The sequence below is a fragment of the Podarcis bocagei genome, assembly GCF_964188305.1.
Source record: "Podarcis bocagei genome assembly, chromosome: 16".
Classification (NCBI taxonomy): Eukaryota; Metazoa; Chordata; class Lepidosauria; order Squamata; family Lacertidae; genus Podarcis; species Podarcis bocagei.
Window position 1 is genome coordinate 26,994,675 of NC_138142.1, and position 18,682 is coordinate 27,013,356.

An 18,682-nucleotide genomic window follows, 5' to 3' on the forward strand; every position below is an offset into this window, starting at 1 on the left:
ACACTGTGACAAGTCTACCCACCTCTCTATGACCCACTGGGAGGGACAAAATACTTAGTCCTGTTTTACAGCAATCTTGAAGTCTCATATTTGTGAAGACTGAGGCCCAGCGGTTCCTTCTGAACTGGAAGATGGTGGAAGAGGGAAGCTGCTAGGCAAGGCTATGTTTTAGAACAATCCTTTCGCACCCAAATATGCATTCTTCCCCTTAACACTTCCCAACCAGTCTACGTCAACAGGTCTGTCTTTTTATTTCCTTTTCTAAAAAATTGACATAAATAGAGTCACAAGCAGTGGTTGAAGCACACCCAACACTCAGTGTCCATGAGCCCTGCTTATGATGGGGAGACAGAATTGCTCCTTAGGGAAGAGGAAGACAGCCCCTCTCTGTTGCCTTGTAGTCACTGGGGGTGTTCAGCTCTTGATGGTGCTGTTGATATAGGATTCCAAAATGAATATGGTCTCATCCACTTGGTTCTCACTTGCATCAATCCTTTGTTAAAAGGGGAGAAATATGAATTATATATATATATTATTCCGGCTACATTATATGTCAGTTTTGATTACTCAGTTAAGAATATATTAATAAACTAAACATGGTCCTTGATTAAAACCAGTTAACAACTAAACTTTTTTTTAAAAAAAAAATACAAGTATTGTGAAAACTGCAGATGGCAAATGACATTTTAGAAGTGGTCTATTCTCATCTGTGTGAGAAAGAGAGAGAAGGTGGGGAGTGCTTCCTTTACCCTGATGGCTGCTGTGACATTTGAGTATCACTTTTACTAACAAAAGTAATCAGGTGACAATCTTGATCTTATATGTCAGATACACACAGGGAGGGGTGTGTGAGAGAAAACATTTAAGCTTCCCCAAGAAGCAATTTGATAGGGCTTTGTGAATAAATCCACATTATTAGCCCTGTGGTGTGGTTTAAAAAGAAAAAAGTAGACACGCTCACTCTATCAAAATTTATGGAAGTCATTCCACCAGATGTCCTGGGGGCAATTCTGGCCACAGAAGTGGCCCCTTAAATACAACAGAGGTCACACACTCCGATTTGGGCCTGGCCTACGAAGGCAGCACAAGAAGAACCTGTCTGGGTGGGTTGATTGAGGGCATGTTCACCCCCCAAATTTCCTCTTTCCTGTAGTGGCCAATCAGCAGCTTCTGAGAAGTCCACAAGGAAGGCACAAAGGCAACATAAAGGCACCTTTCCATGAGTCCCCCAGCAACAGGTATTGAGGGGCACACACTGAGCAGGGAGGATATGCTGAGCAGCCCTCTGTCCAGAACGCTGTAGTCAGATCCTGCACTGAGCAAATGGCTTGGACTTGATGACGTCCAAAGTCCCTTCTCTGATCCCCACCATCTACTCCTCCTCACTTACTTGTTGACGTTGTGCTTGAGGCTCTCCAGCTGCTGCCGTTCGGGGGCTGTGATCATTTCCTCGATCTCCTGCAGCTGCGCCTCCTCTGCCCCCGAGGCCTGTATTGAGGCGAGGATGGCCTCCACCCGCTGGGATTTTTCCAGCAGACGCCTGGCACAGGACAGAAGCCACGGGTCAGACAGAACCACACCGCTTCAGTTTAAGGCTGGCCAAAGATGGGGCAAGCCCCGAGGCAGAGTACCAAGACTCCTTCACAAGGCAGAATTCATGAAGTCCTCCTGGGGCGAGCCCCATTGAGACAAACTCACATAGAATAATTGGGGGTCAGCTCTGCGAGTTTCCTACTTTTAACAGACCTTTGAAAATCTGAGATTTGCAACCTGTCACACAGCACCACAAAGCTGTGACGGCAGTGACGAAGAGAGGAAGAGTGACCCTGCGGAGGTGGATCTTGAGGGCTCCAACTTCTTGCCCTAACCACCCTCCTCCCCCCAGGACAGCTCACTCACCGGTTCTCCTTGGTCTCATGCAGGCGTCTTTCTATCAGGTTGGCCACGCTCTGGAAGGGAGGAGGAAGAGAAAAGGGCTATTGCAATCCAATTTCTCCCGGCAGATTTTTTTTTAAAAAAAAGGAAAGCGAGGGCAGTGAAGCCACAGGACACGCACCTTGTAACAGCGGTGGAGCAGCATCCGCGCAGATGAGAGCCTGTTCACTGTATATAGGTAGAAAGTGCGGGAAGGGGCATGATCGGGGGTCTTGGGGATCTCCTGTTTTTGAATGAGAGAACACCCACTATGTTTGCTTAATAATGAAAAGATAACTGCAATGCTGACTTATTTATATACCTCTACAGTGGTACCTCCAGTTGCGGATGGGATCCGTTCAGGAGGTCCGGACAGATCCCGACGTTTTCGCAACCAGGGAGACTGCTTTTGGGCGCGGGCGCGGCAAAAATCTGAAAATATACTTCCGGGTTTGCCGCTTACGTATCCCAAAGTTTATGTAACCGGAGGGATATGTAAGCGGAGGTACGACTGTAATTCATAAATAAAACATCAAAGTGGTTCACAAGAACAGTACATAAAACCATATAAACTTAAAATAAAAAAGTTGTCAAGGAAATGAACTATCTGACTTTTAGAAGACATCTGAAGGTAGCCCTGTTTAGGGAAGTTGTTAATGTTTGATGTTTTATTCTGTTTTTAATCTGTTGGGAGCCGCCCAGAGTGGCTGGGGAAACCCAGCCGGATGGGCGGGGTATAAATATTTTGCAGGTGGGGGGGAGTGAAGCTGAGAAAGAGCATGTTCAGTGGCAGTGACGGGATTTGAGACCAATGATTCCTGATTTGCAATGCAGCCCCTTAGCCACTGGGTGGCCACTGTGAGAACAGGATGCAGGACTAGGTGGGCCACGGGTCGGATCCAGCAGGCTCTTCTTGTGTTGCTGATTTATTTAATGCATTTACAGTATATCCTGCCTTTCTCCTTATCCTTATAACACCTTTATAATATACATAGCAATAAAAACAAACCAGTTGAAAGCAAGTTAAAACAGATGAAAAACACATTTAAGCCTAGCATTAAAATGCAGTTTGTCCAAAGAGAGCCCAATGGTCAGCATCACCTGCACCTTGATTTCCAAAGGCCAATCTAAACAAGGTCTTAACCTTCCAGCAGTAGGCTAACAAGGAGGGAGCCAGTCTAGCCTCTCTTGGGAGGGAATCCTGCCATCTGGGAGCGGCCACAGCAAAGGCTTTCTCTTATGTCATCACCAACCTTGCCTCTGATGTTGATGCTCAAGCACACCACTTTCAACTTTTCTGTACAGGAATCCATGGCAGCCTTTCAGTGGAATAGGGGCCATAGACAAGGGGCCAAGGTGTGGGTGTACTAACTACACCTCTTTCCAGGCTCCCTTGCCCTTTGTTATGCTTGCGTCTGAGTTTTTGTCCCCATAAAATTCCCTGGGAAGCACTGAGAACTGGTTTTGCTCCAACCTGTAGAACCCCACCCCTTAATCAGCACAGCCGTGACACGTCTGGTTTCTTGATGATGCTAGAGTGTGACGGAACCTCAGGAACTGGTTTTCACGCTGATGAAAACAGCACACTGGGAGTTGAGAATGGTATGCACAGGAGTTGCAATCTTGCAAAGAATTCTGCTTCCACCTTATCTCCTCAGGGCCTGGATAGTTCACCGTGCTCATCTTGACCTCAGCTCAGGTCTTCCATGGAACTTTGGTTTTGCATAATTTATTTTTCAGACCTAGATTATTCAGGACAGCCCCCCCCCCCCCCGCAAAGGAACATACCTGCAGGGCTACAAAGTTAGTCGACAGCATTTTGTACATCATTTCCTTTGCTTCCTTGGCAGGGATCATTGCAAAGTCTTCTATTTGCTTCTGTTCCAGATGCTTCTTCCTCAGGAGCAGGCGGAAGATGCGAGCGCAACGAGACCCGAATCTAGATCAGAGAAATAAAATGGCATAGCAGGCTGGTTTTTCACACTCTCTGAATGCACCATGCAATGCAACACCAGGCTTCTCAGTTTGGCTTCCAACTGATGGATGCAGGGAGTACATAACATCTGGAGGGCACCAAGTTGTCAAAGGCTGAAAGACGTGTAGAGCTCTAACTGCGCCTAGTTTATTCCATCATTGGGACTCAATGGCTATAAGCACTTCAAGGTATTACTGAGATACAAAGAGCTCAGAATGATTTTCTTTACTAGAAAAGAAATAAGCAGTTTATTCAAAACTATGTTTTCTCTACTAGGAAAGCTTTAAGATAAAAGGTCAACAAATTCAGTACAGGCCACAGTTAGCACTGCTGTCAGTCTTTGACAGCCTGATCTGTGCTCTGCTTATCAACATTTTTATGGTTGCTGCTTGACATTGGAAAACTGTCCTTGAGTTATCATTAACCAGATGGTCTACAGATGTATGGCAAACAGGCTTGGCTGAGAAGCTAATGTAAAATGTTGAAAGAAAATAAAAAACAGACAAGACAATTTTGATACCACCATCAATACACAGGAAACCTAAGGAGACATTCTCTTAAGTTAAGAAATGAGTCTTTTTATTATAAGTCAATATAAAAACATGTACTAAGTTTATATGGTTTGTTTGCATGTAAAGGAAAAAAATAAATAAAAACAACTCAGGACCAGTTTACCTGTGAGATGTACCCCATGTATGCCCACATGACCGCTTTGGTCTGTGAAACTAGCACCAGTATAGGTGCCACATAATACCATTCCTCATCTGTAAGAAATCAATCTTTTAGTGTGGCAGCACCCACTTTGGAACTCTCTGCCTATTGACATCAGGCAGGCAATTTCACTGTACTCTGTTTGGTGCCCTGTCAAACCCATTTTTGTTCAGGCAAGCCTACCCAGAGATGCAGAACGTCATGTGAATTTTAGTCTGTTTTCATCTTACTGATTTTTAAATTTTTTTTTTATTATTTTAAATCATCGTTTTTAAACTGTTTTTTACCAGTAAGCTTATTCTTTTCGTAAACCGCCTCGAGCTTGCTTTAAAACAGTCAATCTGTATATAATTCTTATGAAACAAATGAACGGGATGTTTTGGTTGCACCCTGCTGGCAGGAGGAAATAGCACCACGGTGACTAAAGCAGCAGGCACAAGGAGCCGGCCTCATGTTACATTTCTGGCTTGAGGCAGGCCTGCATGCAAGATAACACTGCAAATGAGCTCTGACATGCCTGCTACCTTGACTCAAAGCAAGTTTTCAACTCCCGCATCTCCAAACAGGCAGGCTCCCCATTACCTTTCCTGAACTATTGATTCCAGCGTTGCGGTGGCCAGAGATGCCAGGGCCTTATGAAGGTCTGTTTGAGGGAAGGTTAGGGGAAAATGTCAGAGAGAGTTCAATTTTGGTATGCACCAAGTGGTTTGCCCCTCACCTCCTTCTAACTGACTGACGGAAATTTCAGTTTGGGTGGTTAACTTGGGAGACACTTTCTAGGCTCTCCGATGATGCGAAGACACATCAGGGCCACCTGCTAACCCGCAAGATTCAGGACAGATAAAGGAAAAGTCCATCTTCATGCAGCAAATGGTTAAACTATGGCTCCCCCAGGAGGCAATGATGGCCATTGACTTGGATGGGCCGATTCATAGAGGACAACAAGGCCATCAATGGCTACAAGCCAAAATGGCCATCCTCTGCCTTGATGGTCAGAGACAGTGATGCTCCGTCCAGTGGCCAACCAGATCTGCCTGTGGGAAACCTGCAAGCCGGACCTGAGCCCAAGAGCACACTCTCCTCTTGCCGTTTCCAGCAACTCTTATTCAGAAGCATTGCTGCCTCTGACCACGCAGGCCCAGCTTGTTTTGCCCCTGGCCATTTTTTCTCAGTTTTTCTCTTTGGATAAACTGATCCCTGATCAACTGAGTGTGAAAATGTGGGGTAGGGAGAAGAGAAGAGCAGAGAACCAACATTTCCCTTGGTTCTTTCCTCACTTGAGAGGACATTGGCTGCTCCAAGGTCTAGGCTGTAACAGGTTCCTTAAAATTCACCAGTCCCTCTTTAAGAGACGTGAGAGAAGCATCTCTTTAAGGCATTCGGTGGGTGAGGTGAAGAACAGGTGGGCTGTGCAGGGTCCAAGGATTGGTTGCTCTTTGCCCTAGTGCTGCAGCTGGGATCAGCACTGTGAAGGAGCTCCTGTGGGCTGCTTTGGCTCCTACCTGTTCTCTCTTCCTCTGGGCCCCACAATCCATTTGCTAGGTAAGTGAGCTGCTATCTCTGGCTTCTGCTGCATCTCCCCCAGGTTGGCTGAGCTGAGCCCGTGTAGCAGCTGGCACCCCACAATGGGTGGGCTGGAATGTGCTCTTCATGTACACAAGTACACGTGTCCAGCGTAGAAGTGCAGGCACACCCTCCTAAAAACTAGCACAGCTTGCCCTCAGACACGAAACCAGGCCTCATGATACAGCCAAGTCAAAAAGGATACTGATGACGTACATTCCTCCGCCACTCTCCCCCGACTTGCCAACAAACTCCAGCTATGGGGAGATTAAAGGATTGAACCAGACAAGGTTTTATTATCAGAAAAAGGAAGTAAAAAAGAAAAGAAAAAGAGCACACTATTTCAGAGGCATTGTTCGAAATGAGAATAATAATCCAGAAGAGGACTTTCTTACCGGATCATCTGCTAATAGAGTGAGGTACTGATCGAGAATCTGTTTGGAGATGTTGTAACCAGCTGGAAGCGACCGGAATATCTTTAAAAAAACAAATCAGAAGTCCAGTGTTGTAGATATCCTGTGACTTCTTACAGACTTTAAACTATTACTGAACATAACCAGAGAGTGGGTGACCTACAAGAGGTTCTTTACAGAACAATGTATTTTAATGAATAGTGTGGTTTCCATTTATAACCTTCATAACCAACAAAAGTGCATTACACAAACCTGAAATGACTCATGTTAGCTATAGAGGGGATATTTGCCTTCCCCTTGAAGAATTCTCCTCTTGCCTGGCCTAGACACGTTTCAGACTGTCCCCTTCCCTAACCAATTGATTTGTTGTTGTTGCGGATGGCTCCTAAGCTGATGTAAGTTCTGATGTAAACTCTGACCCATCTCTCCATAATTATTTCTTAATATTGATATAGAACCTCTGCATTGCACTCTGTCGCAGTTATAGTTATGGTTTTAAAGTCTCTTTTTATTTGATCTATACATTTTATTTACTTTTTACAGCTTTATTTTCTAAACCTATATAACAGTGTGCATAAATATACAGCCATTAATCTATAATACCATTATTCCAGAACAAGTAGTATAGAAGTCCTATGAAAACCAGTGGAAAACGTGGAGTATATTTAGCCTGGAAAAAATTAAAAAGGGGGGGCGGGGAGAGAGACAGGATAACAACATGATACCAGCCTTGAAATATCTGAAGGGCTGTCATGTTGTTGGTGGAGCAGGCTAGCTCTTTGATACTCCAAAGGGAAAAATGAGAAATCAAGAGCCGGGAACTGAAGGGAAGCAGATTTTGACAAAACCTCCTAATAGTAAGAGCTATTAGGCAAGAGAACAGCCTTTCTTGGGAGGCACAGGCTCTGTGCTGCTGGGTTGTTGTTTTTAAGCAGAAGCTGGGCAGCCATCTGCCAGGTGTGCAGTTGCTGGAAGATCCCATCACTGAGCAGAGGGTTAGGCTAGATTACCTCCCCAAGGTCATCTTCCAGCTCTACGATTACATAAAACGAAGAAAGAAATGCCAAACAACTCACAAAAGCTCTCTCCTGCTCTCTCTTAATGTTTTGTGGGGCATAATCTATTGCTCTTTTGGCAGGAAAATGAATGCATTATATCCTTTTGAGATGTTAAGATTCAGTACGATTTGTATTGTATTTGCGCTGATATGTTTGTATTTGCATTTGTAATTTTTTATGAGCTGTCCTGGGGGCCTTTTTTTTTGGCTGAAAGATGGCATATAAATAAATAACAATATCACATACCAAGGCAAGCCATGTGCCCCTGGCAAAAATGAGCCATCCCCTCTCTAGTAGCTACTCCGACCTGGGGAAAGGACAGCAATGAAATCCTGACTGAACCCCCAGTCATGGCAGGCATGAGCCACTCTATTAGAGGGGTTTATTACACGGGGTCAGTGACCTCTTTAGGCCAAGGGCTGCCTTGCCTCTGGTGCCATCCTTCCAGGAACTGCACACCCAAATGAAAGTGGGTGTGGCAAAAAGGGATCAAGGTCAGAGCTGGAAGGCAGGGCCACCCCACAAGTACACAGAGCACACATGCCCACACACTCCACACGTACACTGAACACGTGCCTTACACACATGCTTTCATACACATCTGTCAACAAGTCCCAAGTAGCTGCTCACCTCGTTGGAAGACAGGGGCATCGTGTACGGCGCGTTGGAAGAGGTTGTGACTTCACTCATTCGCAGCATCGTCCGCACAATTTCACTGCTGGTCTGTTGGAAAGGGAGGAGACAGAGGCAGAACTCTTAGGGAAGTCCTTGTTTTGTGCATAGACTGTAAAATGTAGGTGGGAACTTGCATGATTAAAAAGCTCTGCCATACCAAAATCAAGTAATAAATCCCTGCACGTAGAAAACCAGTATGCCAAGGAAAAGGGAAAAGCTAAAACTCTTCTTTGATAAACTAAAAACTGGCCAGGGGAGGAAATGCCAACGCAGAGGAAACAGCCTCCAGTAAGAACGTAAGGACTTACTGTATGACAAGCCTGCTGGATGAGCCCAATGGCCCTTCCAGTCCAGCATGCTGTTCTCATGGTGGCCACCCAGATGCCTCCATGAGAAAGACCACAAGCAGGACCCGAGCACAAGAGCTCTCTCCCCTACTGTGGTTTCCAGCAATGGGTATTCCGAGTATTGAGGCAGAGAATAACCATCATGGCTAGTTGTCATTGATAGCCCTTTCCTCCATGAATTTTTCTAATCCTCTTTTAAAGCCATCCAATGGCCATGACTGCCTCCTGTGTGGGCAGGTTCTACAGCAGGGGGCCGGTACACTGTCCCTCAGACCTTGTGGGGGGCCGGACTATATTGGGGGAGGGGGAGAATGAATGAGGGACGATGAGTGGCACATGAAAGGGCTTCAGAGAGGGGCTGCTTTAAATAGCGGCCATTCGAGAGGGGCACTCAGCCAACCGCGGCTCCTGTGTCTTGCAAGTGGCAGGGGCTGGTGGCACGATGAGCGGCACACGACTCCGGAGAGGGGCTGGCACCAACAAAGCCCAGCCCCCTTCCTCCTCGAGGCAGGGCAAGGAGAAGCAGGCATGAGGTAGAAGGGGAAAAGCATGCGCAATGGCAATCCACGCGGCGATTCCCGGACCGTCCGCAGGCTGGATTTAGAAGGCAATTGGGCCTGATCTGGCCCGCGGGCCTTAGTTTGCTGACCCATGTTCTACAATTTAACTATGTGCCACATTAAGAAGTGTTTTCTTTTATCTGCCCTGAAACTTCCAACATTCAGCTTGGTTTTATGCAAGAGGGTGTATAACTTTTCTCTGTCCACTTTCTCCACGCCATGCATAATTTTATAAACTTCTATCGGGTCTCCTCTTACTCGCCTGTTCTCTAAACGAGAAATTCTCCAATGCTACAACCTTTCTTCATAGAAGGGTCACTCTATCCCCTTCATCATTTTGGCTGCCTGTTTCTGAAACTTTTCTATCTCTAGAATATCCTTTCTGAGGTGGGGCAACCAGAACTGTACACAGTATCCCAAATGTGGCTACACCATATATTAGTCTAATGACAAAGACCCCCCACTCCCCCACAAATAGGAAAGCAACACACCTGGTCCATTCTGTTGGCCACAGCGCTGACAATGGCTTGATCTCGGAAGTGCTGGTGGAAACGGTCAATGTTGACTTGCCAGTAGATTCCATCATCTGATGGAGACTGAGAAGTGTTGATTGGGAGAAAGCGGGAAGCAGGTGTTACCCTGTGTATCAAATTGCACTACTCGGTGTGCTACTTGTACCCCTAGCATACTCCAACCAAAATTCTGTCACCACAAACACTAAATCCTGCAACTTGCATATATTATGCTAATAGAGCAAGTGTGCAGAAACTTCATTTGCATGATTTATTTTGCTTTAAAAACAAGTAAATTCACAATTCCTTTCGCTGCACTGGGAGGGAAAAATCATGTTGGCTGCTTCCTCTATGGCTTCTGGAGACGAAGCCCACATGCCACTGAGCTGATCTGCACAGCTATAATGACCAGCAAGACAAGACTTGGGGTGGGGGTGGGGAGAGATAAAGAAATAAATGAAATAACCAGGACAACTGCAGTACACTTTCGGTGCTAAAGGTTATAAAACCAAGGGTTGCAACCAATGATAGTCCTACTTTGAGTAGATACATTAATGAACATGAGTAACTTAGGTCCATTATTCTCAATAGGTCTATTCTGAATTGAACTTACGTTGATTACAACCTCAAATGATGTTACAGTTACTCTTAATTTACATGGGGCACACCCTGCCACGAAATCAAGCCTTATCATGCCCTAAACGTGGGTAGGATCTAACCTCCAACTACTGCCAAGGCACCACACGTCCACCCCCCCTGTTCTGCCTCACAATATATATTAAGACTGCTCCCCTCCTCCAAACCCATCATTTAGATATTACAGTCAGTAGAGCACGAGGCTCTTAATTTCAGGGTCGTGGGCTTGAGCCCCATGTTTGGCTAAAGATTCCTACATTGCAAGGGGTTGGACTAGGTGACCCTCGTGGTCCTTTCCAACTCTACAATTCTATGATGCTATGATTAAAACCAATGGGAGATTTGCTCTTCCTTTCAAGGTGATGGAGAAAGCTAAATTTCCAGTACCCGTTCATGAAGGGATGCACTACCCAGCTCAGCGGCCTCTTTACCTCATTGCTGTCTGCCTCCTGCTTTTGTCGTTTCGCTTTGCGTTCTCCATTGTCTTGGCCGTTGTCGGAGTGCCTCCTCTTCCCTTTCCCTGATGGCCAAAAAAAAGGTCTGCACTTTGAGTAGCAATAAGGGTGCAGTCTGCCGAAGCCCACCTTTTTATAGCTGCTCAGCCCTCATCTTCCATCAATGATCATGCTTTGTAAGCATGATACGCTATCTATTTCTCTCAGGGCAAATCCACAGACGTTTTCATATGATTTAACAATCAAACCATTATCATTGGGAACCCAAGAATTGTGGTTTGAAAGGGTGTGAGGAGAGAAAAGCCAGGACAAACACTTTTCAGCATCACAAGCTACAACTCCCAAGGGTTTCTTTTTGGGTGGCGGCGGCAAGGGGATGAGTTAAGATGGCATAAAACCAACTGTAGACAGGACCACCATTTCCTTTCTCTCCTGAAACCACCTGAAATGAGCTTTGCTGAGCCTAGACATCTTTGCTGTTTAGGAAAATAGCTTTGAGACATTGCTTATCAGTCGCCAGCCAATGCTGCACATCATCTATGACGATGCAGTTTTACAAGATTAACGAAATGACCATGGGGCCTCTGAGTTGTTTCCTCACCTATGAGATTCAGTTTTGGAACCACATACATATCCTTCTCGTTAAGCTGCAATGTGGGCACAGGAGGAGGTGGGCCATCAGAAGGCTCTGGACCTTCAGGGACTGATGGGCATCTCTGAACAAAGTGGGTGTCTGCCAGGCGTACAAACGTGCTCGAGACTTCACTGTACTCCATTGTTTTACCATCTGAAGAAAAGGAAACAAACCCTCGACTCAGACCTTAGTTCCAGGCTCCACCCAAAAGTGCTTTTCCAGGGCTGAGCCCCACCTTAAATTCAGCTCACCTTCCATTGTTTCTGTCAGCCGGTCAGCCACCTTCTTCACTGTGGCGCTCATGGACATCTTGCCATTGAGCAGCAGCTCCTCCACGATCAGCTCACCCGTGTCACTATAAAGGGTCTTGGCAGTGTAGATATACCGGGGGTAGCGGAGGATACGCAGCACTCGGCTGCACTGGGCTTCATACTCCACCAGGCCTCGCTTCTGCAGCTCATACGTCACCAAGTTGTGCTGGATCAGGACACAGAGTGCCTTCCGAACCTGTGCAGATGGGAGAAAAGCACGGTGGATATATGGAGATCTGCAGACTCTACCCAACCCCAGTCCAGAGCACAGCATTCAATTTTGAGCAAAACAGTGTGAAAAGGATTCAAAGAGTCAGAATGAACCTTATGGATCATCCAGAGAAATCCTTTGCCAGGAACAGCAGTATTTATAATGCACCCCTTTGCCCACTTACAACACCCCTCTGAGGTGGAAGAAGTTAACAGGCCTTAAGTCATGCAGGGACCTTCATGGCCAAGCAGGGATTTGAACCTGGTTCTCCCTGACTTAAGGCCAAAACTCTATGGTTCTCTAGTGCAAAGCCAATATTCATGTAACAGTCTTTCTTCTGCATCAGTGCCGTCTACCACTACGCATACCTGGTCAAGTGACATCCCAGTGTCATGAGCTATCATCCGTAATGGCTGGCTACCCATGCGAATGAGGTGCGTCCCAATCTTTTCTACGATCTCACCAAAATGTTCAGAGAGCAAGAGGGAAGAGAGCTTGATTTCTGCCTGGGTCATCTTGCAGGAATATATCTGTCTGGCCCTCTGTAAGACAATAATGTATCCACACAAGTCAGCACAAGCACAAATGGACATTTTACTGTGGTCGTAATGGCTAGAGATGTGAAGGCAAGGATAAGATGAACAAAAGAATCCCCCCAGTTTCTGCATGGGGTATTCACATTTTTACAGCTAATCCACCGTGAGAGCCAATATACACATTCAGCAGATTCAAGTACTAATGCTTTTCCTGAACTGTGTTGGAGGTAGGAAGTGGAGACTGCATGCTTGAACACCTCTTGTAGAAAATAAATCCCCTGCTCCTTTTAATCTTTCACTGTGCAAGTCTGTAAACCTCATTAACACTGACAACACACCCGCACAATGGTGGTTTTTTTTTAATGCACCCCACACAAAACACCACACGTGGTGTTTTTACAGAATAGCAATGGGCGTCCGTGCTGAGAAGCTTACGATTGTGAATTTGACACAAGAGGAAAGGGCACGAGATCAAGGCGAGGGTTAAAGAAGAGGGAAATGCACATCCGGTTAAGTTTCACATTCTTGAAGTTACCTGGTCTACCGTGTAATAATAACAAGGCTTGTTCTTCCATATGCTTGGCCATTCCCTGATGAACCCAGGAGACCCCAGCTGACCCCCTATATCGACCCCGCCGCCTTGGACCAGAAAGACGACCAAGTCCAGCCGCTCCCTCCCCTGTTGAACCCAGGAGTCCTGGCTCCCAGCTCTCCTCCTCCCTACGTGGTCCCCACCGACTCAACACCCCCGTGGCCGCGGATCCAAGAGTCCTCCCTCCCCTCTACCTACCCGAATGGACTCTCTTTACACCCGAGCCCGTAACCTTCGGGTCAGAGGGCGGCCCGTTTTCCCTACTCGACTAGGCCTCCGCCTCCCTTTCCATTGCGGCAACCATGGCAACCACGCTCCGCCGGACCCTTCGCTATGCCCGGGGAACCACATCCGGTACCCAGCAGTCCTGACGCCCCGCCCCCTTAAAAAAAAAACTTCTCCTAGGTTTGCCGCTGCCAAGGCTTGGGAGGAGAAGGAGAAAGAGGGAAGTGAAGTGTGGAAGTGTGGCGGCTAGAGCGTCCCCTCGGCGTTCCACAGTGTTCCGCTCTAGGCCTCGAGTCCTCCGTGTGGTCTGTGGCGGCGGAGCGTTGCTGGTTCAGGAGGACTGACGGCAGCGGCGACGACGACGACGGCGGCGGAGGGGGAGGGGAAGCAAAATGGCGGAGGCGGCTGCGGCGGCCGCCGTCTCCCAGCACCGCTTTTTCTGCCACAGCTGCAAGGGGGAAGTCAGCCCCAAACTGCCGGTAAGGGAGAGGCCGGGGCGGGTCTGTCTGAATATGCCCCCCTTCCCTGTCTTTGAAATAACCACAAGCGGGCGGGGTGGGGGGAGGGGAGAGGGAGCGAGTTAGGTTAATTCGAGAGGGGGCCCAGGACTCCAGGGTCCATTCTTGGGACGGGGTGGGGAGGTGACGTTGCTGAGGCCAGGATTCCTGGGTTCATCCTTTGAAAAGTGGGGTGGGAAGATTCAGGCCAGGACTCCTGAGTCCATCTTTTGGAGGGGGAGGGGGAAGGGATTTGAGGCCAGGACTTGTTGCTTCATCTTTCTGACTGGGGGGTGTCTGGGTTCCTTGGGTCCTTTTCTCAGACTGATTGTGGAGCCTAAGGAGTTAACAACATGATCCTGTACCTTGTCATCTCAGGCCTAACCCTCATTGAATTCAACGAGACTAGACTCTGGGGGTCATGTTTATTCGATTTGCAGCATCTACGTAGTATGGTGGTTTTGTTTTTGTTTTTCTGAACAGAGTCTCAGTGTTCTCCTGCCACAATATGAAAGGGCAGGGATCTGATTGGAAGGGTGGGGGCGGGGACAGGAGAGAGAAGGCCCCGTCCTACTTCCATTCACCACCAGTAATAGGAACGGTAAGGGATTTTAGGTTTTGAACCCCATATGCAACTTGAATCCAAGTGAAGTGGGTGGTGGGGTTCAGACAGACCACAAGGTCCTATTATCCTTTGCTCTCAAATGTATTGTGTGAGGGTGGTAGTGGTGGTAATAGATTTGTTATTGCTGCTACTACTACAAAAGAGAATTGGCTTCTGTTCCTTCCCACCTTGACCAACACCAAGGTCTGGAGAAGGCAAAAGTGTATCTGGGGAACTTGTGCCCTGTGCTGAGGGTAGAGGGCAGAGGGAAATCAGGGCACAGTTAACTGTTAAGCCAAAATCACATATAGGCAAAACACATTGGGTTCAATGGTGGGTTCCTGGATGCCCACCGCCTTTTCATTTATTTATTTTAAAACTGCTGAGCGTGTAAAGCTGAAGTGGCAGGTTACCTGCATTATGTTGCCCATATACAGAGTTCTGAGGCTGAAAGTATGGGTGGAGGCTGCAAGGAGTTGTAGGGTTTGCTCATACCTGCACATCCCTTTCCCCCTTTCAGTGATCACTTACACGACAGTGCAAGCCAGGGAATGGGGTCATTTTTCCTCCTGCCTCCAATATTATTTTCCTTTCTAAAAGAGTCATTGGGAAGTGCAACAGGAATGGTGGGTGAAACAAGGTGGAAAAAATCTGGAGTTCTCCTGTGTCTATAAAGTGGGAGGCTGATGGAGAATGGTACGGCCCCATGGGTCCACCCACTGGAGCCAAGAGACAGAAGGGACCAATGTCATGGTTTTGACTCCAATTTAGGAAAGAACAGATAGTCATGGCAGCAAATGCAATTGCATTCCATAATCTTCTCAGTCCTCTTCAAAAGACAGGTAACTATCTTGTGGGGAGCGGGATGAGGGAAAGGGACAGAAAAGTGGAACTATCACTCTTCCTCTAGGGAAGAATGAGAAGAGAAAGCAAAACAGAACATTGTTTATCTTGCCCCATCACAAGGGCAAGAGGTAGGCAGGGTTGGAAAGTCCCAGGCACCTGGTTACACAGAGATCTAAAAAGTAGTGCCAGCACTTGGGCATTTTAAATTTCCGGTAGTTCCCCCTCTTCTGGGAAGGCAAATGCCTTTTTATAAAAAAAGTAAATGCAAAAAAAGGTCTGCATCAAATTAAAAACCATTCCCTGATGAAGTCTTAGCTGTTCAGTTACAATATGCTCAAGCTTGGAATTTGGTGAGTGAATTTCTTAGCGTGGTTCTTGTATCTAGCCAACCTCTCAATCAGAATTGATGTTGTTCACTGATTTGATTTCCTGTGGTGATTGATAATTGCATGTAGGCAACCAGGCAATTCTCTATTCTTCCTTCTGGCCTGAAAAGGCTATTGATGCTCAAAGGTTAGATGGAAGGTAAAGAGTGCCTAGTGTGCAGCTGTGTTTAATCCAGCAGCCTGATCATTGTCTGCCTTCAAGCAAAAGTATCATCCCCCTGTGCTACTTTCAAAATGTAGCTGGGTCTTAACCAATATGTGGCTGCCTCCTTATGCAAGGTGAGGAACAGCTGCTGTTAGCAGTGGAGTCATTCCATTAACGCAGGATATCCATAGCTGTGTCCTGGCTTCTGGGAGCGTGGTGGAGAGACATCATGTGGGGTGTTCCTGTGAGCTTCTGTCTGCAGAATTGAGAGGCCAGCGCTTTGCTTTCCCAGTTGGCATGGTATGGGGGAGGAGGTGTCTAAACTCCTGTCTTGCAGGAAGATATTTAAAAGGTTGGCTTCAGTTTGGTAGAGCACAAACTTGTTTGGTTGTTTATTTGAAACATTTCTATGCCACATGTGAAAAGAAATTTCATTGTGTTTTCCAAAAGTGAAATAATATTTAAACAATTTAAAATGGAGAAATTGGTATCACCGAGAACAGGGTGGAAGGTTACAGTGCTCCTGGGCAAGGAAAGCCCCCCCCCCAAAAAAAATTAAATGTCTTCCAATTAAGGGTATTCCAGAGGGTAGTCGGCACCATGGAGAAAACCTGCTACTCTATTGCCTCCAGATAACACTTTGCAGGTCATGGCACTCTCATAAGGCCTTCTCTGATTATCTACCAGGCCTGTATAGAGGAAGGAAGGCATTTTAGCACCAGAGACTCTGTTAAATGTACTGCATCACTGATGCATGCTGTGGGACCATGTTACAGAGACCCGTCTGTTTTGGATGCTTCCTTGGCTGCTGGACTCAATAAGCCTTGGGTTTCTGCCAGCTGCTTTTGACTGTAAAAACACGATCATGTCTGGTATCCTATAGTATGCTGTCAGTGGACCGTGTTTGCCTTCATGGATCATGAGTTGTGGAGACATGTTCTATAAATAATGGCTGTCAATAGGTTCTCCCCCAAGCCTCTGCAATGCAAATGGGCAGAATGCAAGATTTTTATGTGGGTGTTTGACGCAGATGAATATGACCCTCCTTTTTGGGAGGATTGTAGACTGGGGGAGTTGCACTTCTTGGCAACCATTCTTAATAATCTCCTCCCTTGCACTGACAGGCCTGTCTGGCGGAACCCCTACAACTTCCACTGCAGGGGATGTAAATGTGTGGTGGCTTGTCGTTCAACCCCCAATTGTGCCATCTGCAAAATGGAAACAGTGCCCAGAGTTGGAAAAATCCCAAAAACTTCGTTGCCCACATATTTGCTTCTGGAAGCTGCTACCCACCCACCACATCCCAAGCATGATTGGCTCCTGAAAGTTTGTTGACAGCACCTACCACTATTGGCTGATAAACTCTTGGAATGTAGAATCTCTCCTTCTACCCCCTCCCAGTGCCTGCTTGTCTCGTTAGTAGGGAACTTTGTAAATCTGCACATAGGTCCATTTCTAATATGTTAAAGAAGGTGCTAGCCAGGCTCGACAAACCCCAGACCACCTGTCCTTCCAGTAAATTTCCACACTCTACCTCTCAGAAAGTGGGTACACCTTTGGAGGGTCAGGCAACCAGTAACATGATTCGGGCTCCAAAATGGTGGTTGTTTGTGGCCTGGATCTGGAATGCTTTTTCAGGCCTGTGTTATGGGTAGGAAGATGCCAGTTCAGCAATCCCGGCAGCAACATCTGCCCTTCTGCCTTTGCTCTCACTGGTCTTTTGACACCTGAGAAATGGTGCCCATGTCTCTGGGGAATTCTCATAAAGACAGTCCCTCTCTATTTCCAGGAGGAATTGTTTGTTTTCTGAAATTATGTTAGCCTGCTGGGATCATGCATCTGCTTTTCTCCGGCCCTCTGCACCATCAAGGACGAAGAGGCTCAAGGACTTCTTTTCAAAACCAAGTGTACGTGGCACCTCGGTCCTCTTGCTCTTGTTGCAGATATCGGCGCCAACGGGTTCTTAATCTGTAAGCAAGGAATCGGCTCTGAGAGAGGCTTTCTGACTGTGTTTCTGATGGTGCTTTCAGAGATGGCAGAGCTTTTGCTTTCTAGACTCTTGCGTCTTGACTGTCTTGCTTGCCTAGGAGCGCTCTCCCTCCCACCTCCCCGATTTATGCTTGTCTCCCTTTTCTGCTGCTGACTTCGGCAGTTTCGCTGGGCTGTGTTTCAGCTGCCCTTTTGATTCAATGAAAAAATTCTGTCCCAAACCCCCTCATGCCTTGTGCTTTCCATAGCTGTAGTTCAGGATTTCCTGATGTCATTAATGCCTTTTTTAAATAGTGCTAGAATCTAAGCTGGGCTAATCTCTGCAACACAAGCTTTAAATTGTGCTAGTGGAATGCATAACCTGACCATCTCAAAAGTTACTACTTGCATATAAATATATGCGAACCTGAACATCTCAAAAGTTACTACTTGCATATAAATATATGCAAACTTGTATACAGGTCACATAATGTGAGTGAGCTTGGTGGAACTTCCTTTTTTCGTAAGAGGATGTGTCTGCCTATGCTTAAGGGCTGAGCTAAAACTAGCCATGCAGTTTACTTTAGTTATTACCAACAAAGGTCTGCACTTCTTATAGTTCTTTGGAGCTTCCCATAATACTGCCCCCCCCCCCCGTGAGTCGTGTTTTGCATCCAAGGCTTGGATGAGAAATTACCAAGAAAGCTTTAGATTATTTTATTTTTTACAGTTTTTTTTCTTTCACTCTTTAAATGGAAAATTGTGAACAGTAAACCTGAAGCTGGAGTTGAAACCTGAAAACAGAGCGTTTAGAAGTGGCTCTCGGACTGGCGTGAAGAAGCTCTCCTCTTGACAGTAGTCTTCAGAGCCTCAAAGGCAATTTGCTCAGTATATTTGGACAAATTCCC

General features: G+C 46.6%; 2 protein-coding genes across 4 annotated transcripts in view; one reads left to right on the forward strand and one right to left on the reverse strand.

Annotated features, from left to right (window-relative positions):
• Positions 1-232: 232 nt before the first annotated feature.
• POLR3C (RNA polymerase III subunit C) lies at positions 233-13,456 on the reverse strand. Of its 2 annotated transcripts, none has more exons than XM_081175549.1 (15): positions 13,302-13,456; positions 12,344-12,517; positions 11,705-11,960; positions 11,421-11,606; positions 10,796-10,884; positions 9,708-9,812; positions 8,265-8,357; positions 6,559-6,639; positions 6,369-6,420; positions 5,183-5,243; positions 3,703-3,853; positions 2,057-2,158; positions 1,900-1,949; positions 1,391-1,540; positions 233-493 (listed from the first exon to the last, which is right to left on the reverse strand). In XM_081175549.1, the coding sequence occupies exons 2-15, from the start codon at positions 12,488-12,490 to the stop codon at positions 415-417; spliced, it is 1,602 nt and encodes a 533-aa protein (XP_081031675.1). In that variant the 5' UTR covers positions 12,491-12,517; positions 13,302-13,456; the 3' UTR covers positions 233-414. The 2 variants fall into 2 exon arrangements, with proteins under 2 accessions (XP_081031675.1, XP_081031676.1); XM_081175550.1 differs by lacking the exon at positions 13,302-13,456 and adding an exon at positions 13,047-13,176.
• A 217-nt stretch (positions 13,457-13,673) lies between these two features.
• Positions 13,674-18,682, forward strand: part of RNF115 (ring finger protein 115) — a 41,373-nt gene continuing 36,364 nt past the window's right edge. Inside the window, exon 1 of one of the 2 annotated variants that reach the window (XM_081175617.1) lies at positions 13,674-13,807. In XM_081175617.1, the coding sequence (XP_081031743.1) occupies positions 13,721-13,807 (87 nt within the window). In that variant the 5' untranslated portion in view covers positions 13,674-13,720. Of the gene's footprint in view, positions 13,808-17,605; positions 17,714-18,682 lie in introns of those variants that run through there. The other variant, XM_081175616.1, reaches the window with a different exon arrangement.